Genomic DNA, 27072 nt, shown 5'->3' with positions numbered 1-27072 from the left:
CAAAATGTTCATAACCGTTAGATCATTTATTTGAAATTATGCGCCCCTAAAATTTCTGCGCCCGGAGTAAGCATCCCCTCTTTCCCTCCCCTAAAACCACCTCTGATTAAACTGTACAAATCTGCAAGAAAAAACTGTGCGAACTACATTGATTAAATTTGCTGTTGAAAAGGACTCAAATATGTAGGCAGAAACATTTCATATTGGTGTTGACCCAGTATTTTCTGCAAAATGAGAAAATGAAATGAAATACTGTGAAATTGTTAAAAAAAATAAAATTAAGTAAAGAGCGATGTGACCTCTACGTAAAAAAAGAAGTACCTATGTTTTTCATTAATTTTTATAATTGAGGGCTATCCACAGGATAGCCCTTAACTCAGCAACAATGTCAACCACAGATATCCATTGAAAGAAAACTGAGTTAGGTTACCGCTGTCAGGTTCTAGGCTTTTTTCCAATATAGAATCACCATTTTGTCTTCATTGGGCCAAAGGATGTCCTTCGTAACCGTATGTGCTTGGTAATACCGGACCCAGAGTTGCAACTCAGCTACGGCAAACTGCTGCAGGGCCCTGAATTTGATTCCGATGATGAGAATATGCGAAAGCGTCTCCATTACAATCCAAACAACAAGAAGAAGATAAATGATTAAAGTAATACCTGACCCAGAATTCAAACTCAGCTACAGCAACACAATGCTGGGTCGAAATTTGATCCTGATGATGCGAAAGTGTCTACTACTAATCCAAACAAGAAGAGGGTACATCATAAATGGTCCTGTAGTGATGTAGTGAGATTGATCTCTGCTTTGAAACATGGGACTCGGGAGTTTGAAGTCAGCTGCAGCAACCCCCTGCAGGACCCGGAATTCAACTCCAGTGATAAGATTATGCGACAGTGTCTGCATGCTAATCCAGCCATGAAGAAGAAGAAAAAGATATATAATAGATGGAAAAGTGGAATAAAAAGAATTGGGAGGAGCTATGGAGTTCCTTAGAGCTCAAGAACATTTGTGCGATAATAGAAACAAGGACTATATGACTATATTGGGACGATTACCATATTAGTTTATTTCAGTATTTAAATTATCCGTTGTTAAATAGTAAAATCTGATTACTAACATCAGCTATTACCGGGTTTTGGAATAGACCGAATTTTAATATTAGTAAAATTCTATTGTGAATGATCGATCCAGTCCTGTCAAATAACTGATGCAAATTAAACATAAAGGGCACGTGGACAGTAGCCTGATAAGGGATCTAGAAGTTTTTCTCCGTCCCCCTATTACGTTGATGGGTAACACAGATGTAATGGTATTTATTGATTTTAATTAGCTTTAATGGCCTTAAAATATTTGAACAGGGGGATTGAAACATTGCCATCATCATTCAAATTGCCAAAACACATTGATGGTAAATGGAGGGAAGAGAATGAGAAAAAATAAATAAAAATAATCTAAATATAAACGTTTCTTTAATCAATTTTAAAAAGTTATTTTATTTAAAGCAGAACAAAAGTTATTGATATGGAACAAAATAGGGAATTGAAACAAAGACTGGGCACAAAATTAAAACAAAATACTCGGGTATTGTTAAAATAATGCAACACAAAAGAGGGGCACAACAGGGTCTCCAGTTGGTAGAGGTTGCAGATTTTATTCTGTAGGAGAAAATTTCCTGGTATTGAAATATTCTTGACAGTTTGGCATTCATACCCCTCCTTCCACCACAGTAAGATAATACTAACCTATTTAGGTAGGTGTTTGAACTTTTTTTATCTCCGCCTTCCTCGTTATTTCCTTCTTTTTTAATCTTAGCTGGACATCAAGATTTAACTGTTAATCATTCATCTTTCAGGTCGAAAAATCCGTGACGACGTGAGAATAAATCCTCAATTATATTCGATGATGTATCTCCCTAACCCTTTCATCATTCCTGGCGGTCGTTTCCGTGAAACGTACTACTGGGATTCATATTGGATTATCAAAGGGCTCCTTATCTCGGGCATGCATGAGACGGTGAAGGGTATGCTGTTGAACTTTTTGCTGATGGTGGATACCATTGGTCTTGTACCCAATGGTGGAAGGATATACTATGAGAAACGATCTCAGCCTCCACTTCTTGCTCCAATGGTGGAACTTTATGTTAATGTTACAGGAGACGTTGAATTTTTAAAGTAAGTATATTTGGCTTACCCGGGATCGGTATGAGCAAGTTATACGAGAGCGAGATTGTATATGTTTTTCCTTCTCCTGTTTTTCGTATTTATTCCTTTTCTGATTTTATTATGAAAAATCAGCTGGTTCTTCGAGAAACGACTAAAAAAGAGAAAAGAAACAATCCTATGCCAGGACATACATAGAGGGGGAGGGGCTGACATTTTTTTTCAACTCTGTTAGTTGAAGGGTTCTAAACATAAGCGTTAAAAACAAGAATAGAGCCCATATTCTGTGAAATTCCATAGTAAGGTTGCACCGCTAACCCGGGGTCACGCTACATTTTGAGAATGGAAGAATAGATTAAATAGATGAAACTAGCAAGAATTAGGACCCTATTCTTTTTTCTATCTCTAAGGCTCTTGCGTGTTTTTTTTTCTATGTCATAGCTATGAAGGTATAAAAAGAAAAAATTCCAGTGTCCTATTTTCTATAAAGCTCCCAATATGATTTTTTTTCTCTCTATTATATTAGGTAAAATACCTCATTTTGGCTTCGTTCGTACTGGGCATGGCTCATTTCTTTAAACGTAACTCATTTTCTTAAACAACTCGTTTCATTACTGAGGCATCTCTGTTTGCTATGCGCAGAAGTCAGGGACATTTTGTGTAGAGAAAAAACAACTATAGTGCTTTCGGTTGGGAGACGAGGTGGAAAGTTACTTATATGTTGTTATATTTATATTCGGCACTCTATACATTAAGACTCTTCTTATGTCATAGTAATAAACTAATACTTACCTGTCGGAAAAGCAATACATTACCTTAAGAGCCATTCCTAATGAGAATTTAAATATATTATTTTTTTATTACAAAAGGCACTAGATGTAGCAATTTCCTTTCAAATGAGTCATTAAACAGCTCTCTATGATGTTCCAATACCCCACTAGCTGTGGAGAAATATAGGGAAAAAAAGATACCGTCGATGCAGAATATCGTAGTTCAAGCAACTTATCTTGTTTTTCAAGCCTATGGATTTTCCTCATTATTCAAGCCAAGGTGCTGTAAGTTTTCTTCATAGGGTTATTGGACAAGGTGAATCTAATAGTATAGTTTGAATTTCGATCTGACTATTTTTTTTTAGTATGGGGTATTGTATTTATTAGTATTGGACGTGATCGTCTCTTACTAGGTTGCTAGCTACTGCTGCAACCCGGATTACTCTTTCCGAGGTTCAACCCACTCAAAAGCCAAGTATTAACTGATGCCAAAGGCGATAACCCAATAGCTTAATTTTTTAAAATCATAATTTGAAGGTGGTAGCCCATTGGAATTTTATTAAGGATTTGTTAAGGATTATCAAAACTTTAATCAAAATTTTATAAGGATTAGTAATGAGAATTTACTATTGTCGAGGCTCAATCCACGCCAAAGCTAAGTAATAGCTGATGCTAAAGATGCTAAGCCAAGAGCTTAATTTTTGTAGTTTTAAAAAATCGTAATTTGAAAGTGGTAGCCAATCGGAAGTTTATTGGGGATTTATGAAGGATTATTAAAATTTCAGTCAGAAATTTATAAGGATTCGTAATGAAAATTAACTAGTGCCGTGATTTCATCCAGCCCAATACTGTAGACGCTAAGCCAAGATCTTTTTTTTTAATTTTAAAAAATTGTGATTTGGAAGGTAGCCAATCCGAGTTTGCTGAAGATATTCTAGTTAGTCGGCTTGAACTAAACATCGACTTTGAAAAGATCTAGCGTTAGTTGATTCTCGGTATTCGTCAAATCCCATTGCGAATAGTTCTTTAATATATAATTATGCAAATATGTGTACACCTGAGTTTATAAATTTTCTGGCTGCTTAAATTTTGATAAACTTAGTTGACTGCATATTGCTGCAACTATTTATTAAACTGCAACTGCTTATTTGACTGCAGATTGCTTAGGGCATATTGGTTAATGTGTGCTCTTTACCCGTCATAAGTTTTGTACGTTAATAACCAGTGTGTAAATTATTATTTGTTTTCTTAGGCAAAACATTCACCTGTTGGAGAAAGAGATGGACTTTTGGCTTCGGGAGCGAACGGTCAACGTTGACGGGCACCGGCTTATCCGTTATGATGTTAAAGTTGGTGGTCCCCGTCCTGAATCGTACAAGGAAGATATAGAAGCAATTCATCATAACCCTGATTTAGAAGCACAATTGGATTTCTATATGAACATAGCAGCTGGCGCTGAAACAGGATGGGATTTCTCAAGCCGATGGTATTGGAACGGGGATATACAAACCAATTTGTCACATGTTCGAACCCGTGACATACTACCTGTAGACCTGAATTCTTTTATTGCTTGGGACTTCGATATTATGTCCCGCTTTGAAAAGCAGTTAGGTCGAGAGAACGTATCAGTTGTCTATTCTGATTTGTACAGTGAATGGAAAACGTCGATTAATGCCATTTTGTGGGATGATGAAGTTGGCAGCTGGTTTGATTACGATTCAGCACATCGGAGATGGAACACGAACTTTTATGTTTCTAATTTGACTCCCTTATTCGTAGGATGCTACGATCCCAAAACAGTTCATCATGAAGACGTTGCCACCAGAGTACTCGATTACCTTGAAAAAAGTAATGCCTTGAAGTAAGTATATGTTTCTATGTTGGATTGTTTTCATTCGCCTTTTTGTTTAGAAGCAAATTCATTTGCAGCTTATTTTATTCGGAATAAGCGTTTTCACCGTAAAATTAATTAATCAGATTTTGTCTCCTCAGTTCTTGACCTTGCACAGTTTCTCTGATTTGGTGTATATATATATATATATATATATATATATATATATATATATATATATATATATATATATATATATATATATATATATATATATATATATATATATATATATATATATATATATATATATATATATATATATATATATATATATATATATATATATATATATATATATATATATATATATATATATATATATAATAGTATGTGCAAATAAGCGGAAGTTTGACCGTCGTCTGCTGGCCCGGGTGTACAATGCTATGGTTTGCCCCATTATTTGTACCTCAGCCCATTCTGGCGTATATTTACGGCTACAGATATGAGCTGAAATTGCGTTCAGTGTACTACAAGTATGCAAAGTTTTTGTTGCGTTTACCACCATGGACAAGCAATCGATATGTTTCGCATCGGTACGGCATCATGAATCCTGAAGAAGCTATCCTAGCGCAGATTACTCGATATAATTTTACACTTAATGCCCATCCCGGGGCTTTGTTTCTCCCGCAGTTGTTGGCATTCGGTTTTGTTTTGTTTTTTTTTTTTTTTTTTTTTTTTTTTTTTTTTTTTGTTTGTTTCAGAAGAATTAGTGTTTTTGCGTTTTTTCTTGTCTTTTGTTGTGCTCCATCTGTTTTAATTGATGGGTAATAAATGTATTTATTTTATTTATATATTATATATATATATATATATATATATATATATATATATATATATATATATATATATATATATATATATATATATATATATATATATATATATATATATATATATATATATATATATATATATGTATTCCAAGTCTAACACTACCCATTCGTCATGATAAAACCAGGAAAAAAGTATGCAAGAAACATAATGATTCTTTAAGAAGTCAACGCTATTGTGCTGACTGTGATTTTATCATAAGTTGGGCTAATCATCACCCAAGGAGGCTTTTAAGGTCCCGCCCTAGCTTCTCGGCTTAGTCTTTAAAAATTATACCGTGAAGAGCATATCAACATTCTTCTGGGAGTTTATTTCGTAGCTGATCTTTGCTAAGAGTGCTTATCTCGATCGGATTCAATCCTCCTGGAAATTATTATTTGTTCTTGGACTTCTTCTGTCTGGCTCGGTTATCGCTATATATGTATGTGTTAAGTTGTCGGAAATGACAGCCCACCAGAGTTTACTTGACACAAAGCTTACTTGACATCACTGAGGGATCCAGAGTATGACTTGTAAGGCAGGCTGTTGGACTCCTAAAAAGCAACTTCTACCTTTAACTGTAAGACTTGATGCGGTGTCTTATTGCTAAGACTAGCAGCTTGTAGGTGTTGTTGCTGGTGTTGCAAATCTTGCTATTAAACAAAAATAATAATCGAACTTAAACAACTGAAATAACTTCCCATCAAAGAACGTTAACTCCTGCGTTTGTTATGTTCTCCCTTAGAAGTAGGGGTAATAAATGACAATTTCTGTAGTCCGTAGAACACACGAGGGTGTTACAGTGGAGTAAATATGAAAAATAGAAATAATACAGCATATACACAAGAATACAAATAAAAAATAGATCAGTACTCAATCGTTGCCTGGGAAAATACACGAGACAGATCTAGACTTTAAAAAATCTTTCACGGTGACTCTCAGCTGCAGCTGGAGTTCAGCCGAACAGTAAGTAGCGATCAGCTGCCTGATTTTTACTTCTTAACATTTTGACTTCTTAGCTGCACTCCTTCTGTGGCAGCTTGAGGCTAACCAAAATAAGAATCTCACTCTTGGATTCGCTGAAAGACAAACCTATTTTTCCATATTCGCAACTAAGAACGGAAAAAATCTCAATTGATGACAGCGTCCGGCTAAGGTTTAAAACATCATCAGTGTAAATAAGGAGAGAAATGTCCAGACTTATGAAATATGTAACGGATCGTAACATTCTCCTGAGCTTTTAAAACACTATTGTTACAAAAGAGGTCTGTAAGTTATTGGAACTCCCTTTTGCATTTTACCATTAGACTTCCTAGAATTAGTTACTTTCCTGTTCAACTGTATACTGGGTCTATGTACATCTAATGTGATAAACTGAAAACTAAAGGAAAATTTGAGCTGTGTTCATCTTGGAATTATTAAGAGCCCATACTAACTTCTAATTTTGGGCGTCATTAAATTTTACTTTTTCCATGCAATTTCCTCCTATAATAAAAAATATTTTTAAGGTTTCCTGGTGGTGTACCAACATCATTGATGCAGACAAGCCAACAGTGGGACTTTCCCAATGGCTGGCCTCCTCTCCAGCACATGCTGGTTATGGGACTTGAAAAGACCGGTGATCCAAGGGCCAAAGAATTGGCTTTTGACCTTGCGCAGCGATGGGTTTTCAATAATTATGAAGCGTTCATGCAAAGCTTACCTAATGCCATGTTTGAAAAGGTAATTTTTTTTTTAATTAATGAGATGATTGTGTCTAATTGTTTATTTGCAACTAGTCGAAAGTTGGGTTTTGATAAACTTCTGTTGGTGTTGTTTTGGTACCATTTGATCATAAATATCGAACCAATTTTTTCATTAGTTTGGAATTCTTTGTATTTCGTTTTTAAGACCCCAGAATGCTCGGGTATGTTGGTTTACTCATTGACAAATTTTTAATCTACCAGTCTGTCTATAGTCAGTCAACCCTAAGTTTTCTGCTGGTAAAATAGTTTAGCTGGGTAGGCTCAGTTAAAGAAAAGCTGCTTGGAGTGAGATTGAATCTTAATTATGTCCTAGTTTATCAGATTACGCTATCTACCCCGAAGCGTTAGCACAATAATTTAGTTTCTTATTTATTCATGACACAACTTTTTGTGGACATTTGGTTAAGCCATTCTGTGGTTATAGGCAAGCCAGTCTGTGGTTAGCCTTCTTAATAAGTAGTATTATATATGTCTTTCCGAAATACAAAAGGATTTTGCTTTAATAATACGGCCATTTCCTTTTCCAAATTAGTTCTCTTTTATAGCAAAAGAAAAATGTAGATTTTGATGATTGAAAATAGATTTTCGATGACTTTTTTACCCTGATAAACTAAAAATTCTTTTTGTGCTACTATGTCCTTCTCTAAGGGATCATGTGCTGTTTTTTAAATTTTCCTTATTGAATAATTTTTTTTTAAATTAAAAAAATAATTCTCTCTGACAATATCGAATTTCTTCGTTCCATTTTTTTTTTTTTTTTTTTTTTTTTTTTTTTTTTTTTTTTTTTGTGGTCTACCATAATACGGCCATTTCCTTTTCCAAATTAGTTCTCTTGTATATCAAGAGAAAAATGTAGATTTCTATGATTGAAAATAGATTTTCGATGACTTTTTTACCCTGATAAACTAAAAATTCTTTTTGTGCTACTATGTCCTTCTCTAAGGGATCATGTGCTGTTTTTTAAATTTTCCTTATTGAATAATGTTTTTTAAATTAAAAAAATAATTCTCTCTGTCAATATCGAATTTCTTCGTTCCATTTTTTTTTTTTTTTTTTTTTTTTTTTTTTTTTTTTTTTTTTTTGTGGCCTACCATGCATGATATAAAATTCAAATAAAAAATCTGACTTAAGAAAATATGTTGTGTTTTGTATACAGATTTCTTTCAGTGTTTTTGTGAAATGAAGCTGGCTGTGGTTTAAAAAGGTAGCCCCTATTCAGTATTTTTTGAACCCGTTCGCAACTAATATAATTTTCCTTCAAACCTCCGTAAAGTCGTTCGTGGTCCTTGGTAGAAGTCAGAAATTATTTAAGGTTTTTCCCTGTAAGCCTACAATGTCAACCAGTAGAAGAAGAGATTTGAGACTGTATTTTCAGACGGAAAAACTGTAAAATTTTTAACTGGGTAATTACTTTTCTTTCGAAAATAAGTAAGATGAATATACATAATCACCTGAAAGAATGCGGCAGTCTTCTCTTTGATTATTTTGTCCTACCTGATCAAGAAGTTTGCTAAAGAGCATTTTTGTTTGCTAAAGAACATTTTAATAGAATCGATGGCCGGATCTTTTGTCGGAATGGTCACAAACCTATAGACGCACTTTTAATTGAAACTTTATTAACTTTATGTAACAATATTAGGGCCACCTATAAGTCATACAACCATCTCTTCAAAGTCTCTTACAACATAGAAGATGCAATATTAGAGTCCTTAAAATTTAATTTTTAGTTTATTCTAATTTCTTCGCCTTCGTCTGCATACAATTTTTAAATGATGGTCTCCGTTTAATTTAGTATGACGTAACTGTTGTCGGCCTCCCCGGTGGTGGGGGAGAATACGACGTTCAACTAGGTTTTGGCTGGACAAATGGTGTAGTAATGGACTTTTTAGTCAAATACGGGGACAGATTGACTTCAGTCCGTGACGCAAAAGAACTCATTTGGAGTCCATCATCAGTTTCAGTTGGCGTTGGAGCTGGCGCAACGTTCCTTGGTGCTTGGATTGGGTAAGGTATGTATCAACAATTCCTTTGATGATTGAATTATTTTATTGAGTCACTAATCTGATGGGGCTATATTCATTAGAAAAAACCCACATGTTCAGTATTTTAGAAAATAAATGAAATGTTGGCAGTATTCTAAAAGCCATAGAAGTAAAATCTTTGTTTTCAGCCTGCTATCTTTTGCCATCTGATTTGATAGCTGTTTATCTGTTTCGTTTTTCTCGGCAAGTAGAGCTCACCAAAAAAATAAGATGTGTCTGTAGAAAGCGGCCAATTGCTAATTTAAACCAAAAAAATAAAATGGGGCAGAAAATAGGAACTTTAATTCGCATTCGGAAGAAAGAAGCTTTCTCACAATAAATGAGTGGGAAGCAGTTTTGCTTAAACATAAACAGTTATCACTTCAGTAAAGAAATGAAGCTTCAGTTCGAATTATCTTTCTCCTAGCAAGTCCATGGAAATAAAATAATGTGCTGTATGAATTATGTAAAAAGAACAGTTCGATGTACAGGGCTCTTAATCTTTTGATGACTTAAACTCTCCGATTGTTTGCTAAGCATAACAATATACCGAAAATAACCGAAGTAAGCGAAAATAAAATAAGTGTATCTAGAAATCTGGCTCTACGTCACCAATATTTGGTTACCATATCGCAAAGGCTATTGGTACCCCCCCCCCCCCCTCTGTTAAAGCACCGTGAGATTGGCGAATGGTGTCTCTTCCTTAATCTTTTACGAACAGTTTCAAATGTAAGGCCTTTTTGTCTTGTGCTCTTAATGTAAGGTTCTGATGTTTTTTTCTCAAGACACATTCGTAAGAATGTAATTAGAAACTCTACCAGAGCTCTATGCTGCATCCGCCGCTGTATTCTTTTCTTTCTATTTTTCTATCTCTATTCTTATTTTTTCATGAGCAAGTATTTGTTTCCTTTCTTGACGAACTTTCCGTATTTTCTATTGACCGTTTGATATTCTGCCTGGGGGTAATTCCGATGCTCAAGCTCAAACTTCTAGGCAAGAAAATATTGAGCACAAACGATTAATAAAAAGTGATTCTATAGTCTGGAAACCAAGATGATGGTTGCAGAATTACTCCACTGCCGAAACGCAATCGCTTTCTAAACTTTGCAAATTTCCGCCAAAGCATAGAAGCGATTGTAGCCTGGATTTTTATTTACCAGGTTTACTTGTAACATTATCTCTTTCTTAATTTCGGCTGTTTTTGTTTGTTTTGAAAGTGTAACCCTCTCCCCTCTGCTTGCAAATAATATTCCTGGGTATAGCTACAAGTCTGTGTCAGCTATGAAACCTATGAAAACCTCCAATTTGTTAACTCTTTAAGCTTTACTATCTTAAAACTTTGAGGCAGCAAGTATTACTCCGTAGTAGGAAAGCCCGGTCTGACTAAAAAAAATTCAAGATTTTCCTAAATAAAAAGGTTCTTAAATGGTTAAGTGTATGGATAAATAAAATACTCGCAAACAAAACTGGTTTGAAATACACCTTTAAAGGGGAGGGGAGGGTGGTCATCAAAGTCTTAGCCGGAATTTTTTTTTTAGTATCTACCTGTATAATTGGCTAATTCTCAGGTCCGAAGATGACTGTCTGACTCTACAACGGGTACCTGATGCCTGCCTACTGAGCGAGAACTTTCCCCTAAGCAGCCTTTAGGCTTCCGATCCTCACAAGAGTATACGCTACAATTTAATTTCTTTTTCATGCCTCTTATCCAACAGGCTTTGTCTATATGACTCAGGGGTTGATCTAACTGAGTCTATAGATAAACAGTAGAAGAAAATAGAGAAGTTGATTTACTTGTGGTTCCCGATTAAATGCTGCAATTATCTAGTGGGGGGGGAATCCAGAGGTAATTTTGATTTTGCATGTGTTGAATGTTTATACTCCCTGTGCAAGTTTGGTGCGGTATTTTTATGCTCTCCTATGGTTTTAATGTATGTGCAAAAAGCCAAATTATGCCGTCAGAACCACTAACCGAACGTCGTCAGTCATAACATCGACACGTCATAACATCGACACGTCATAACATCTAAAGTTTTAAAACTTTTAGTTTTTTGAGGTTTAGGGGGGAAAAGGTACCTAGGTTAGGTTAGGTTATGTATTTAATATATGGTATGCTTTACCTCCGACCCCAGATGTGCAAATATATAGCCGAAATTTGTTTCTAAACTATTATATACTTATTACTATTATATAAACTTATAAATTTTTTTGATAACGAAAATCTGTCAACCACTAACCGTCAGAACGTCGACAGTCATAACATCGACACGTCATAACATCAAATTTTTTTATAGATGTTATGACTGTCGACGTTCTGACGGGTAGCGATTCTGACTGTCGATGTTATGACTGTCGACGTTCTGACGGCTAATGGTTCTGACGGATTTTCCTTGTTGACGAAATGACGTTTAGTGCTTGTGATGGTTGTTCGAAATGGTAGCACCCCGTTTTTTTCACCTTACTTTTAGTTAATATTCTTGTAAATTTCATTAAGTTCAGAGTCAGTCAGCTATGTTGGTACTAAAGCATTAAAATTGTAAAGGACTTAATTAGATTGGCCTCTGAAAGGTTAACATCACTTTTATAGCAAGGTAATAAATGTTCAGTCCTTAGTTTCAATGATGGAAAAAACTGCGGTTCTTGATTTAGCTAGGTTTAAACGAACTGGTACATAGAGATAGCAAATATAATACAAGTATTATGTCAGCAACGGGCTAAATTGCTGTTCGTCAGCTGCTGCTCCCTTCCCCCCTCTCCTGTGTAAGTTGTCTGTTGACTTACTATTTATAAAAAAAAAATGCATGCGCCCTGTTAAGAGACTTAATATAGGCTCTGACAGAAGTTTAATTTTGCTTCAGCAGCCTGGTTTTACGTTACCTGATGGAGATAAAATGTCCCCATGCTTGAGCTGAACTAGAAATTATAAGGATTGCCATGTACATTTTCAGAAAAAATATTTTTTATTGTCCCATTAAAATTTTTCCTAATCCCCAACACGAAAATTTTAATTTCATTTTCTTCTATTAAAGTTTTATCTTTATTTTGTCGCACAAAAGCAGTTTGTAGTTTGGCTCATCTGATCCGCTTTTGCCTTCAATTTGTTAATCAGATATGCCAGCTGACAAGCAATCACACCTGACTTCGTTTCGAGTGGGGGGGGGGGCAATTCCAAAAAATTAAAAATAGGCAAACTATACTCCCCCCCCCCGCACATTTTGCAAGTGCCTGTCTGCAGGTTGCTTCGGTCTCCAGCTGTGAGAATTTGCTGTTCCTTTCAGAACTTACGTTTAAGCTACAATGTATTTTCATGTTATATTAACACTTTTTTCTTTTCTAGTATCATTTCCGGTGAAATTCCTTTAATATAAACGTGGACTTTCGTGCTATTCATTGATAAGTATTTACAACTAGTCATTTTGGTCGACTTGGGGCTAAATTTGTGATTTAGCACTGCCTGCTCCACCAAACGAGCATTAAATATAACACCAGTGGTATTTTGTTGTTCTTAGTTAATTTTAACGTAGTTTGAACCCGTGTAGCTTGGACTATAAAGTAGAGTTCAGATGGTCAGCATAAGAATTAAAATTCCTTGGATTGTTTGCTCCAAGGAATATATTTCTAAGCAATTAAATTAGTAAAGAGAGTACCAAGGGATAGTTAGTCTGTAATGCTTGGTTAGTCTGTAATGCCGAAAGGTGTATCAAAATACAATATATGTTTGGTTTTTATGGGTACTTTCTCAAATCTTGCTGAGGGGGCTAAATTGCCAAAACATCGGTTGCCGCGGGGGGGGGGGGGGCTTGATTTTACTAAAATCTTTTTCTTTCAATTTATTTAGCTTAAGGGAATCCATAATAGTCAGAATAAATACAAAACTCTAGATTATATTAGCAAACTTGCAATCTTTAGCATTTGAAGAAGAAACCGAAGAAGACTGTTGAAATCATTAAAAGAGTAATTTATTAGAAATTTAAATGCTCTGTGTAGACAAAGTCCAGATCCTTCTCCCCCCCCCTCTCTGTCTCTCCTGGTGTTTCTCTTTTTTATTTTCCTCGGTTTTGTGTTAGATGCGATTTGCCCTCCTGTATCAATCTACAATCCCCTGAGGCATAAGTTGAATTTTTCTTCGTTTTAAACATAATATGCAACTTTGGTTTCCGTTTAACAGAATAGAATCAAACTTTAATTGTAATACAAAATATGGTGCTTGACGCATTTGGTTTTTAGACGGATACAAGGATTAATTTTATCTATAGAAGTTGCAGTCGCAAACTTTAAATAAAGTAAAAGAGTATTACTGTTATTTGTTATTTCAAAGGCTCATACCTGGGCTCTGTAGGAGAGGGGGGCGGGTAATTTTCTTCAAGTTAAGATGCTAAACTCAAGTGCACTCTCTGTATTCTTTTTTTATTGGTTAATTTTATCAAGTTTAAATCTGTTCGCAAATATTAGGTTGCTAGACCATGTGAGCTCCGCACAAGGTGGCGTTCAGATGCAGGACTCAATTTTGTACAAGTCTCAAATCCTTTGAATTTTGAATCTGATTAATTAGAGACAAATCTTATGTGTCGGATATTCGACCATTACTAAACTTTCAGATTCGATTCAATCGAATCCATCGTCTGAATTCTGCTTAAGCCTTTTTACAAATTCGACAATTTTTTTCTGTTTTATTCGTTTTTATGCGATATCCTCTTTATGTACTATTATTGAAAGAGAATATTTGTATCAAGGCTTCCTGTATTGAAGTATGTTGAAGCGCATTATTTTCATTCGTATTCTCTATTTCTGAAGTTATTGATTGTTCATGTTAGAAGCACTGCTTCAACACTTTCGGCTTTTGTAAACAATTTGCAACACAGATTGACTTTGAAAACTAATACTCTAAGTAACCTTTAAGTTTGGAAATTGGCTACTTGAAGTGAGCAATTTTTGCTCGAAAACGCTTTTTTTCTGTAATTTGTTTTTTTGAGTAATTTACCATCTTGTTGTTAAAAAGTTAATGTTAAACCGTCAATCGCCTCTCAGCAAAACATTCCCTGGTTGTGATGTACAAGCACAGTTATTTCTCCCGGTTAAACTTTTTTATTCAAATATAATTTGTTTTGTTGATATTATATATTTATTGTAAAGAGAATCGTGCCTGGCTTTTCTCTTTGTACGGACGAAAACCCGTTTATTAAACCGGACGAGATTCCGAACTAAATTTGGAATTGTTTTTTTTTTGTTAGCAGATTTGATGAATTATAGACTAGTAAAATATTACAAGATTTTAATAGCCACACTGTTGCATATTGTATTTTCTGTGGCATTGCGTGCTATGGTTTTGAGTTCTTTTTTTTCTAACTTTCTAAGCAGGTTTTCGGGGAAATCGTATCCTACTACGATTAAAGTTATCTTGTCTATACAGTAAAGCTATTAATTAAAGCTCCTCGGTAAATATTATACCAGAAACCTTCTTGCTTCTAAAGAAAAAGGGATTTTGGATATATAATATCCAGGCATGCACACATGACTTTGGGGGGGGGGATAAAAAAAACTTGAAAATTGGCGTGTTCTAAGGAAAACCTAGAAAAATACGATTTTTTGGGTGAAGCAGTGGTTCCAAGAGCTCCCCCTCCTCTTTTTTGTGTAGGTGCTTGACCTAAAGTTGTGTTTATTAGTAAATTTTAGACAAATTAATTGACAGAAAAACTTCCTGTTTTTGCTTTTAGAAAATGAACTTCAGACATTTTGGCCTGAATGCCACAGAAAGTTCCTGTCTTAAAATTGCGCTCCAAATTTTTGGTAGTTAGTATTAGCTTTTGTAACGTCGAAATTGTAATAAAATGGCATAAATTCCGGTTGGTCTTTGCTTTCAATCCTCGTTTAGTGGCAATAATTTAGATTTCTTGAAATACCTACTGCCGGCAGAGGACCACTTATGGGAAGAGATGCAGAAGGAATCGGATCAGACCCGAGTGGAAACTATGTATGAAATCGCTTTGAAAATGCCACTATTTTTTGTAAGTATGCAAAGACCGGCGGAACAGTAGAACAATTAACATTTCGATGGTTAAGGTTAGTTATTGTATTCATTCATATTTTTTTTGGCAAAATTTTCCATCTTTTGCTTGATCTTTTTCCTATGCCTTCTTTCTTCTTTTCTATTTTCGTGATCTTTTCTATATTCGTGACTTTTTATTTCAACTTATATAAATACTTTAATAGGAAATTTTCATATCAAATCTTCGACTACTGCAGACCTTTGTTTTGTTTTTATTTTCCAGACCACTAAGGGCGGAGTCATAATGGGTTTAAGTTAACTCTAAATTATAGCCTGTCCTGGAATCAAGGGCGCACCCAGGTTTTTGTTTGGGGGGTCAGTTTTTCGGGGAAGGAGGGGGTGGCAAAAAACTTAGAAAAGCACATAAAAAATTTGTTTATATGCATTTTCGTTGCGTTTTTACGAAACGGACAAATGATTCGGGAAGGAGGGGGATCAAAACCGGCAACCGCCCCCCCCCCCCGCTTTCTCTAGATACGGCTTTGTCTGGAATCTTGACTTTTGCTGACGCTTGGATTTCAAGTTATAAATATCAAAACGAGCTAATACCGTACGCGGTAAATCGCAATGTCTAAGATTCTAGCCCACCTGAATTTTAAGAAGAATATTATTGTTGGTTCGGCCTTAACTACATTCAAATCGACTTAACTTTGATTCCACTTAGATGCTGTCCAGGATTAACATGTAGAACTACTATTTAGAGGGCTTAAATTCAACAGATTCTTAAAATTGATGTTGTTGCTTCTCAGTATTTGTAAAATCTTTCTGTGGATGGATAGAGCTCATGATCTCGTTGCTCTGTTTAAGCAGTGATCACTACAATCCGGCCTTAGTTCAAGGATAAGAATAGAAGAAAGAATAATTGATAAAGATTTTGCTTTAACGCCGATAGTCAATCGCTTAAAAAAGAAGGCGTGTCTATCCTTTCGTTAATAAGAGAGCTCTGGTATGAAATGTTTGGTTACTTATTTAGTAAGGTCCGTGCGTCTCGGATCTGAGATACGAACTTACTAATGCATCCCTAAATACCCTTGAGTAGAGTTTCCTATTTTATCTGAAAATTGAAAAGTTAAAACCTAACAAAAATGTGCTCTTTATTTTCACTTCAATATAATGCAGTGTATTTGAATAGCAGAAAAGGTGCGAAAAAAACTGACGAAATTTGTATCAATGAACTCTCAACATTGATGGCAATGATATGAACTGCATAATACACACTAACTAGGCAATGGAAGTAATATAATTCTTTCATGATTGTAGTTCATACATTCGTTAGGACGGCAGTTTTGCATTGCGACAGTGCAATCGATAAAACCTCGCCAGGAGGCTCTAGGTTCGAACCTGCCTGCAAAGTGATCAAGGACTGGCGATTATTGAAGTAACTGGCAGTTTCGCGCAGCTGTAGTTCACATTAGACATATATAAGTTGTAATGCATGTTTCGTTTGTTTATACAGTTAATCATTTATTTGTTTACCTACCCACTCAATACAGTAGTACATGATGGAGCAATGAGAAATTGGTTCTATTGTTATAAATTACTTTTTTTGGCAAGTAATAGCATAATAGTGGAACAAAAATTTATCATTTCGGATAAAATTAAACTATAACTCCGGAAACAGGTAGGCCATGTGGATATGGTCTATTACTTTTTCATGGCAAAGCGACAAACTCATTATATCAGATTAGTTTCTACCCTTGAGTTATGTTGTAGCCTACGTCAAATCCACCTAGGCTTAAGTACGCCCCCCCATCTTAAGCACAGACAATTCGATAGATTCTTTATGGAAAAGACATTGAAATAAATTTTCATGCCTTCATTGATTAAAAAATTCAGCAGAGCCTAGCTGGCTGGATGTAAACTTTTTTTTTCTTTTTTTCTTTTTTTTTTAGTTGGTTTGTGGAATAACTAAGAATAGATGGATAAGATAATGTATATTTGAAGCCAGAATGAGCCAGGTACTAAAAAATTGCAAAGGAAGAAGGATAAATGATAGCACTAATATAAAATGTTTCCATACAAAATAAGAATTGCCTTGTACAATGCGTACAGACTATAAAAGAAGAAGTGGTAATGCACCATGAGAAAAATAGAATATTCATATTGAAATCTAAAATATTTCCTTACATAAAAAAGTGCCATAGTATCCCTCTATTAAGCAAATGAATGTGACTCAGACAATGCACCATATAGCCTTCACCGGATATGCAAAGCGGGCAAGGAGACGTGCTGTCAGAAACACTCATATACAAAATTATATCATGTACATCACTGTATATAAATAATATAACAGTAAGATCACGGCTGTGTGATTTTTGATTTTTGGCTATTGCATCCTCAGCGCGTACAAACAGCTCCTCCCATTTAATCTACTATCAGCGGTCAAATGTATATTACCCTGGAACGCGTATTTTCGCAGAAACTCTCAAAATGCCTTTGAAACCAACTCGAGACATCGAAACCTACTTGTAATCAGAGGTAAAGGTCATACGGCTCCAATGTTTTATTATTATTTATTTAATTTTTTTCCCCAGAGGCACTTCATATGGAAGGGGTCGTCATATAAACTTCAAAGGGGGGCTCATTCGGATTGAAATCGAAAGTTCTATTGCCATTTTTAAGAGTCAAAAGTGATCGGAAGGAAACTAGCCCTCCCCCACACCCTCTTTTCCCCAAATCCATCCTATACAAATTTTGAGATAGCCGTTTTGTTAAAAATAGTTCATTGATCAGATAACAAAAACTCTGGTGTCGACACAACCCCCAAGGGCCCAGGGGCAGGTGTTGCAAATATGCCCTGGGGGCATATATGGTTCTTTAATGAAGGAATGCTCGTATAAACTTCAGAGAGGGCTCATTTGATTTGAAATTGAAAGTTCTAGTTCCCTCTTTAAGAGTAAAAAAATATCGGAGGGTAACCAGCCCCTCCCCCCGCCCTACGCCCTTTTTTACCAAATACATCCGATAAAAATTCTAAGATAGCCATTATTTTAAGAATAATTCCATGATTATCTAACAAAAACTCCGTTGGCGATAAAACCCCCTTGGGCCTGGGGGCAGGCAGTTTAAGTTATTCTCTGGGGGTATATGTGGTTCTTATGGCAGGGATGCTTGTATAAACTTCAGAGGGCTCATTTGATCGGAAATTGAAAGTTTTAGTTCAATTTTTAATAGTCAAAAGAGAGGGGAGGGCAACTAGCCCACCCCCACGCCCTTTTTTCCGAAAACGCACCCGATAAAAATTTTGAAGTAACCATTTTTTTAAAATAGTTCAAAGGTCAGATAACAAAAACTCACGTGCCGACGCAACCCCCAGGGCCCGGGGACAGGCGTTATAAATCATGTCCTGGGGCCCTATATGGTTCTTATGAAAGGGATCTTCGTCTAAACTTCAGAGAGGGTTCATTTGATTTGAAATTAAAAGTTCTAGTTCACTTTCTCAGAGTCAAAAGACATCGGTGGGCATCTAACCCTTCCCTCCTCCACGCCTTTTTCATCCCCAAACCCATCCGATAAAAATTTTGAGTCGCCAATTTTGTTAATAATAGTTTCATACATCAGATATTAAAACTCCGGGGTCGAAAAAAGCCCCCAGGGTCGGGGGATAGGTGTTGTAAGTTATGCCCTGGGTGCATATATGGTTCTTATAGAAGGGATGCTCGTATGAACTTCAGAGAGGGCTCTTTTGATTGAAAATGGAAAGTTCTAGTTCACTTTTAAAGAATCAAGAGATCGAAGGGCAATTAGCCTCCCCCATGCCCTTTTTTCCACAAACCCATCCGATAAAAATTTTGATATAGCCATTTTGTTAAAAAGTAGTTCAAATATGAGATAATAAAAACCCCGAGGTGGACACAAACCCATTTTTTTTTTTTTTTTTTTACTTTGATATTGTTACTATGATACTAGTTTTGATGTTTTGATGAACATTTGATTTTGGAAAAAAAAGTTGATTTTGAAATAAGGTATTTTGAATAACTTGAAACTTTTTGCAATCAAAAAATAACAAAAATTAATTAAAAAACACTTTCCGAAAAAGAAGTTTTTCAAAGAAAAGTAAAGGCCATTTTAAACTTATGATCAGCAGGCACAAATACCTGTTAAAATTCAAACTCAAAACGACCAGAAATTACTATTAAAGAATAAATGAAACCCAAAACGAACAGAAATTAAAAAAAAACAATCATAGCAAAAAATCGTACAACAAGTAATAATAGAAATGAATAAGTAAATCTTATGGCGAGTAATGATTAAATTGAATATGCAAATCAAGCTTAAAACGAAAAAAAAATATTTTGCTATTGAAGTATATATGAAACACAAAAACAACAAAGATTAAATAAAGAATCAATGCAAACAAACATACAATAGATACTAATGTAACATAAAGAAATAAAAACGAGCAAAAATGGGGTTTTTATAGGCCAAATGACGATACTGAAAAAACAAAGCAAATATTTCGAGAGGACAAACGCCTCTCTTCTTCAGCGCGAAACGAAACGATGTATCAATAAAAGCCAAAAATTAAAAGAATTAAAACCAACTACCTAACAACCATAAAAGCGAGTTATTCGCCAATATCCGCGATTTGCACAAAATCCAAAAAAAAACATGAACTGCCATCGACGGATACTAGCGATGGCAGTTCATGGTTTTTTTTTTTTTGGATTTTGTGCAAATCGCGGATTTTGGCGAATAACTCGCTGTTATGGTTGTTAGGTAGTTGGTTTTAATTCTTTTAATTTTTGGCTTTTATTGATACATCGTTTTGTTTCGCGCTGAAGAAGAGAGGCGTTTGTCCTCTCGAAATATTCGCTTTGTTTTTTCAGTATCGTCATTTGGCCTATAAAAACCCCATTTTTGCTCGTTTGTCTTTCTTTATGTGATGTCAGGCCAATGTGGTTTAAGAAATTATCATACTAATGTAAATGAATAAATAAATCTTAAAACGAGTGAAACTTAAATTGAATATGCAAATCAAGCTTGAAACGAACAAAATCACTACAAACAAGAGTTTGAGTAACGCCTCCTCTCATTTATATTACTTGTTGTATGTTTTTTTGGTATGATTTTATATTTAATTTCTGTTTGTTTTGGGTTTGATTTTTCATTAATGGTAATTTCTGTCGTTTTGAGTTTTAATTTTTGCAGTTATTTTTGTATGCTGATCTTAAGCTTAAAATAGCTTTTATTTTTCTTTGAACAACTTCTTTTTCGGAAAGTTCATTTTTAAATTAATTCCTAAGAACATCTATTAATAAAATTGCACTACTAATTACCGATTTTTGTATACGTATTGGAAGAAATTAATTTAAAATTAGATTCTTTAAAGTTTAGTGTTACAAAGGTGAAGCCAAGTTTCGCTTTCAAGAGAAATCTGATTTGTCTACCCTTGTAAAAATCGAATGTCGCCTATGTTTATGCTTGTTTAAATGTTCTCCGGAGCACTTGCATCTCGGTCCGGCTTTGTGTAATGGTTGAGATAGGGAATGATCACACTGTATTATATTCATATACAGTGATGTACATATACAACCTAAACTCATTGTAAATTTTTACATTTTCTAAGCTCTCTTGCCGCCGTGATTATATTTCTAAAGGTAAATATGGATTAGCGAGCTCCATGACTATAGAAGCCCCGTATTATCCACGGCCTCTTTGAAAGGCCGAGGCCTTTTCTTGTCTATGTTAGTAACTTCACGTTCCATGTTTTGAAAATTGTGTAGTCAGGAACTTCTAAGCCACTGTAGGCTAAGGCGCGCAGAGCTCTTAATGCCCGACCTCTTCATCCAAGACCCAGTGTGTTGGTATTTGAATCAAAAATTGTCATAAAAATAGTAAATATGACAAAAAATTATTTAGCCTTTTGCTGGGTAAGTGTAGACCCTTAGTCAATATTTAATCAGTGTAACTATCCTGAGTTTTTGGAAATTGAAGAATATTTCATAAAATAATAGTTAAAGGAATTGTAAATGAAAGAAAAGATGGCACTAGCAGTCACTTTTTTAGCTATTATTCGTGGTTATATGGACTTTATTAAGAGACCAAGAGTATTATATATTTAAAAAAGTTAAAAAAAAGGATTCGAACTAATCAGCTTGGTTGAAGTAATGAATCATTTTTTCTTTTGAAGATGCAAATTTATTACAAAAAAATAATCCAAATAGGCTAAAAAATTCTCTAAAATAGGTTCAAAATCCTCTTAATAGGCTCTAAAATTTGGCTTCGAAAACAGTGGACTTAATGACTCGATTTAGTCGTTATTTCTCTCATGTGTATTTTAGTCTTGCAAGCACTCGATTCTATCACCAACTTTTCAAGTCCGACCACAAAATGGGAGGCATCCATGGTGTGGCTGAGGCAATTCAAGGACTTATTGCCTGTGTTGGTTCTCTGCTCGTGGCTACTGCAGCACTTTTTAGTGAAAAGGATACGACGGAACGACCTACCTCTGGACAGACCCCTCAGTCCAGCCCAATAAGGAGAACAAAATCTTTACCTGTAAGTTTGGATTTTTTATCCCCTCATACTTTCAAGTCCTCTTCTCTCCTCGCCCTCTCTCTCTCTGTCTCTCTCTTCTTTCCTCCTCTCCTCATCTATGTCATATGCTGATTTATAAATTATTTTCATGCATTTTTTTTTTACTGAAATTAAGATTGAATCTTTAAAGGTAGGCCTCTATTTTTTTTATATTTATGTATTTAGTTATTTATTATTTCCCCTCATATATCCAAATCCTCTCCTCTTCTCTGTCTTGGGCTGATTTGGGTGTAGAAATTATTTTCAACCATGTTTTTTACTGAAGTGAAGATTGAATTATATATTTTGTCCCCTATTATTTGTTTTATTGATTTTATTTCCGTTGCATAAGATCCTTGTTGACCGTAATTACTCAACAACAGTTTTCTATAGTAGCATTTACGGCAACTGCAAAAATAACAGTATGCTGCTAACCTCGGTAATATATCTGAAATAAAGAACCAAAAATAGTAGCCGCTCATAAAATCATTTTTTTTTCACGCCAGAGCTAATTTATTTTAGTTTTTTTTTTCAAAAAAATGATGTCTAATATTTAAAAAATGATGCCATGAAGAGTGTATTAGCACTGTCTTATGGCAGTTTGTTTCCTGGTGGATCTTTCTTAAGGGTACTTGTCTCGATTGAATTCAACCCTCCTCTGAATTGCTCCGATTAAATCTAGCTCAGTCTAATTGTATCTGGCTTGATCATTGCTCTCTATTGGTCCTATTGTCAAAAATGACTCCCCACTTTATACTGGGAATTCAATAAACAAAACAAAAAAGTGTTTTTTTTTAACTGAAAGTAAGGAGCGACATTAAAATTTAAAACGAACAGAAATTATTCCGTATATGAAAGGGGCTGTCCCCTCCTCAACGCCTCGTTGTTTACGCTAAAATTTTTGTTGTTTCAAAAATAAAGTTGTGTGACAGTCAAACTTTTAGCGTAAAAGAGCGAGGCGTTGAGGAGGGGACAGCTCCTTTCATATACGGAATAATTTCTGTACGTTTTAAGTTTTAATGTCGCTCTTTACTTTCTGTTAAAAATGTTTTTTTATTCAATTTTTGAACGTTTTTGAATTAATGCAGCTTTGATTTTGGATCACCGTATATGAATAATTAAAACGAAATTTGCATATTAATTTTAGTTTTTTTGGCTAAATGGCATTCTCGAAATTTTGTTCTGACGTAACTTACGAATTAACTTAAGTAACGAACTTCTATATACTTATGTTTCTATTGCGTATATTAGGGAGTTTGCCCCCTAGTCAATAGCTCGCTCTTTCCGCTAAAGTTCGAATTTTGTTCGAATTACAAACCCCTGAATCACAAAGGCCGGTTAATTAGAATAGATACCTCTTTTGAAAGTACTAAAAAAAGCTTTAGCGTAAAAGGCGAGGTATTGACTAGGGGCGAACCCCCTCATATATGTAATAATTTCTGTTCGTTTTAAGTTTTATTTTTGCTCCTTACTTTCAGTTGAAAAAAATTGTTTTTAATTTAATTTCTGATCGTCTTTAAATTATGCTCAGAAATCCGGTGCCCCTTTCATAGAAATGTCCCTTCTCCCTAAGGAAACATCCTCCATGGAAAGATCCTCCTCGTAACCCCCTCCTCCGATCCCCCTCCCCACCAGAAAAAATCCCTCCTGAAACATGTGTATACTTCCCATTAACCAATACTATATGTAAACAATGGGCAAAGTTCATAACTTGCAGCGTTTCCCCCGGGAACTATGGGAGATTAAGTCATCCTCAAAGATATATTTATCAGATTTTCGACTATGCTGAACAAAATAGCTATCTCAAAATTTTGATTGGGTGACTTAGGGAAAAAATGAGCGTGGGAATGGGCCAAGTTGCCATCTTATTTTTTTGGTCACTTAAAAAAGGCACTAGAACTTTTAATTTCCGTTCGAATGAGACCTCACGATATTCTAGGACTACTGGCTCGATACGATCACCCCTTGAAAAAAAAACAACAACACATAAACACGCATCCCTGATCTTTCTTCTGGCAAAAAATACAAAATTTCACATTTTCGCAGATAGGAGCTTGAAACTTCTATAGTAGGGTTCTCTGGTACGCTGAATCTGATGGTCTGATTTTTCATTAAAGTTTTATGACTTTTAGGGGTTGTTTCCCCGTTTTTTGAAAATAAGGCAAATTTTTCAGGCGCTTAACTTTTGATGGGTAAGACTAAACTTAATGAAACTTATATATTTGAAATCAGCATAAGAATTTGATTTTATTGATGTATCTGTTGGTATCAAAATTCCGATTTTTAGAGTTTCGGTTACTATTGAGCCGGGTCGCTCTTACTTATAGTTCGTTACCACGAACTGTTTGATTACGAAAATCACTTGGCATCAGGGATCACTAATCTTTTTTTTACATCATTTATTGAAATTTTTTCAAGCTTAAATGATTTATATACTTAAGCAATCACCTGAAATAAACCTTGAACCACTTTCCCAATCATATTATCAAACACATCAACAACCCCACATCAACATCAACAAGAGTGTCTGCAAGGAATGCAATAAATAAAATAAAAATGCCGATTACATACTTCTCCAACTTATTTAATTGCTTGTTCGTTTTGTTTTGAGTGAATGAATGTTTTCTTTTATCTTAGTTGTTCGCTAGTATCCGTCGATGGCAGTTAATAATTTTTTGGATTTTGTGTCAATCGCGGATATTGGCGAATGACTCGCTCTTTGGTTGTTAGGTATTTGGTTTTAATTCTTGTACATTTTTTGGTTTTTATTGAATTTTATCCATCTTTTAATTTTTTGTTTTTTTCATTGGTTTTTTGTTTTGTTTTTTCACATCGACTTTCCGCGTTTGTTATGTTGGTTTTTTCTTCGGCACTTTCCTTGAATATATTATATTCATATATTATATCAATATATTATATTATATTGGATATATTTTCGTTTCGCACTGAAGAAGAGAGGCGGTTGTCATCTCGAAATATTTGCTTTGTTTGTTTATTGAGTATTCTCGTTTGACCCTAAAACCCCATTTTTGATTGTTTCCTTTTCTTACATAAAAGCTTGTCAAAGTGTATGGTTTTTTAAAACCAAGTTTAGAAAGCTTTTGGACTGGGTAGTTTTATAATAGACAACACCAAACGTCGGAATTTATTCAGCTTTGGATATATTTATTCAGCTGTGGGTTTAAAGTGAATGAAACTTAAAAAAAATCTTATTCAAATCTATTTTAACAAATGATTTAATAGTAAAATCTTGGTTCTCAAGTGATAGTCTACTATCTAATCACTGCTATTTAGGAAGTGAGACGCAGATAATATCTTTAAATTTTAAAATAGATACTGAGCATTTATGCGTGACGTAAGTAAAAAACCTACGGTATGAAATCGGCCTATGGTTAGGTCTTAGATAGATTTTAATCAAATTAAAAGTGCGTGAATATAGAGACGTGATAGTCGTTCCTAAAAGATTAGAAAACTGTCTACCACAAGAGCGGTGGGGAAAAAATACTTGTGGATAAACTCAAAAGCTACTTATGTATTATAGCGACCCCACTCAGGAAGTGAAGTTAGGTTAATCCTAATGAAATATGCCTAAAAATGATGAAAATATAATACTTTAATAGGAAAGTTATGGAAACTGGAACAAAGAATTATAGAAAGCAGGCTGCCGATAACGTATCAAACAGTTCGTGGTAACGAACTGATAGGAGCGACCCGACTTAATAGTAACCGAAACTCTAAAAGACCAAATTTTTTTCTCAAGGGACTAAGTTAGGTCCTTTAGCTTTTTTAATAGTTTTTAATAATGTTTTACCAAGTTTTGACAACACTTTTAAATTTGCGGATGATTTGACATTACTGAACCTTTGTCAAACATCTAATACTTTGAATGTTAGACTTGATTCACTAATTAACAATTTAAAAAATGATCTTGACAATGTTAAACACAACTTAAGCATACCCAAAAGCAGTTTCATGTTATTCTCTTTTTTAAAAAATATACCCCCTATCAATAATTACCTTTGCATACCAAATTTAAATACTGTTAAACTGCTTGGTGTGCAGTTGGACAATGAACTTAAATGGAATTCCCACATTTCCCACTTATTTAAGTCAGGTTGTTTTCTCCTTAAATCTTTCTCTTTTCTCAAACGTTTCTCCATATCAATCCAAAACCTTAAAATAATTTACTGTTCTTATATAAGACCCTGTCTAGAATATGCTTGCCCTGTCTGACACCCTGGGTTGACCAATGACCAATGTTCTAAAATTGAAACTATTCAAAAAAGAGCAATAAAAATTATTCCGGGGACAGCCTATACTACATACGATGAAGGTTTGGCTAGACTTGAACTTATTACATTGGAATCACGACGTCACATCCTTACCATGAACTTTGGTCTCAAGTGCCTTAATTCTGACTATCATCGACGTTTTCTCCCTCCCTTTAAAGAAAATCCCCCAACCCTTCCTAATACTAGGCGCAATGCTCTTAGAGCCCCAAATACCCAACTGGACCTGTATCCCCAAATGTTGACCATGAGATACAAAAACTCTTTTGTCCCCTATTTTGTTTCCTATTTTAATAATTGATATAACTTTTCCCCTGGCATCTGTTTTATTATTGATTCAATTTTTTGTTTTATGTTTATCACATAACATTTGTTTTGTTATGGTAATTCTGACGTGCTTATGCTAGCTTTTGTGCTATTTTAGCCAATAAATCATATTCTATTCTATTCTAATAGATATATCAAAATAATCAGGTTTTTTGCTCATTTCGAATATTTAAGTTTAATAAGTTTAGGTTTTCATTAAGTTTGGTCTTACCCATTAAAGGTTTCGAGCCTGAGAAAATTTGCCATATTTTTGAAAAAAAGAGGGAGACATCCCCTAAAAGTCAGAATTCACAGCGTCAGATTCAGCGTATCAGAGAACCCTACTGTAGAGGTTTCAAACTCTTATCTCAAAATTATGGAATTTTGTATCTTATACCAGAAGAAAGATTACGGACGCGTTTTTTTTTTTTTTTTTTTTTTTTTTTTTTTTTTTCCCCTCCGTGGAAAATACCCCCCCCAGAAAAAAATACCCCCCCCCCCGTGGAAAA

The 27072-nt window shown here is 34.7% G+C and overlaps 1 protein-coding gene across 1 annotated transcript in view; it reads left to right on the top strand.

Moving 5' to 3' along the window:
• The window catches only part of Treh (Trehalase), a 59362-nt gene that overhangs the window by 15649 nt on the left and 16641 nt on the right, over positions 1-27072 (top strand). Inside the window, exons 3-7 of the mRNA XM_089095009.1 lie at positions 1857-2175; positions 4186-4794; positions 7146-7359; positions 9175-9386; positions 21734-21950. Of these exons, the coding sequence (XP_088951135.1) occupies positions 1857-2175; positions 4186-4794; positions 7146-7359; positions 9175-9386; positions 21734-21950 (1571 nt within the window). The remainder of the gene's footprint in view (positions 1-1856; positions 2176-4185; positions 4795-7145; positions 7360-9174; positions 9387-21733; positions 21951-27072) is intronic.

This window comes from Artemia sp. Qi Xiang Cuo, chromosome 9 (genome assembly GCF_049724085.1).
Source record: "Artemia sp. Qi Xiang Cuo chromosome 9, ASM4972408v1, whole genome shotgun sequence".
In the NCBI taxonomy this organism is placed as follows: Eukaryota; Metazoa; Arthropoda; class Branchiopoda; order Anostraca; family Artemiidae; genus Artemia; species Artemia sp. Qi Xiang Cuo.
Note: the sequence above shows the minus strand (reverse complement) of the source record. Positions and strands in the feature narration are given on the sequence as shown.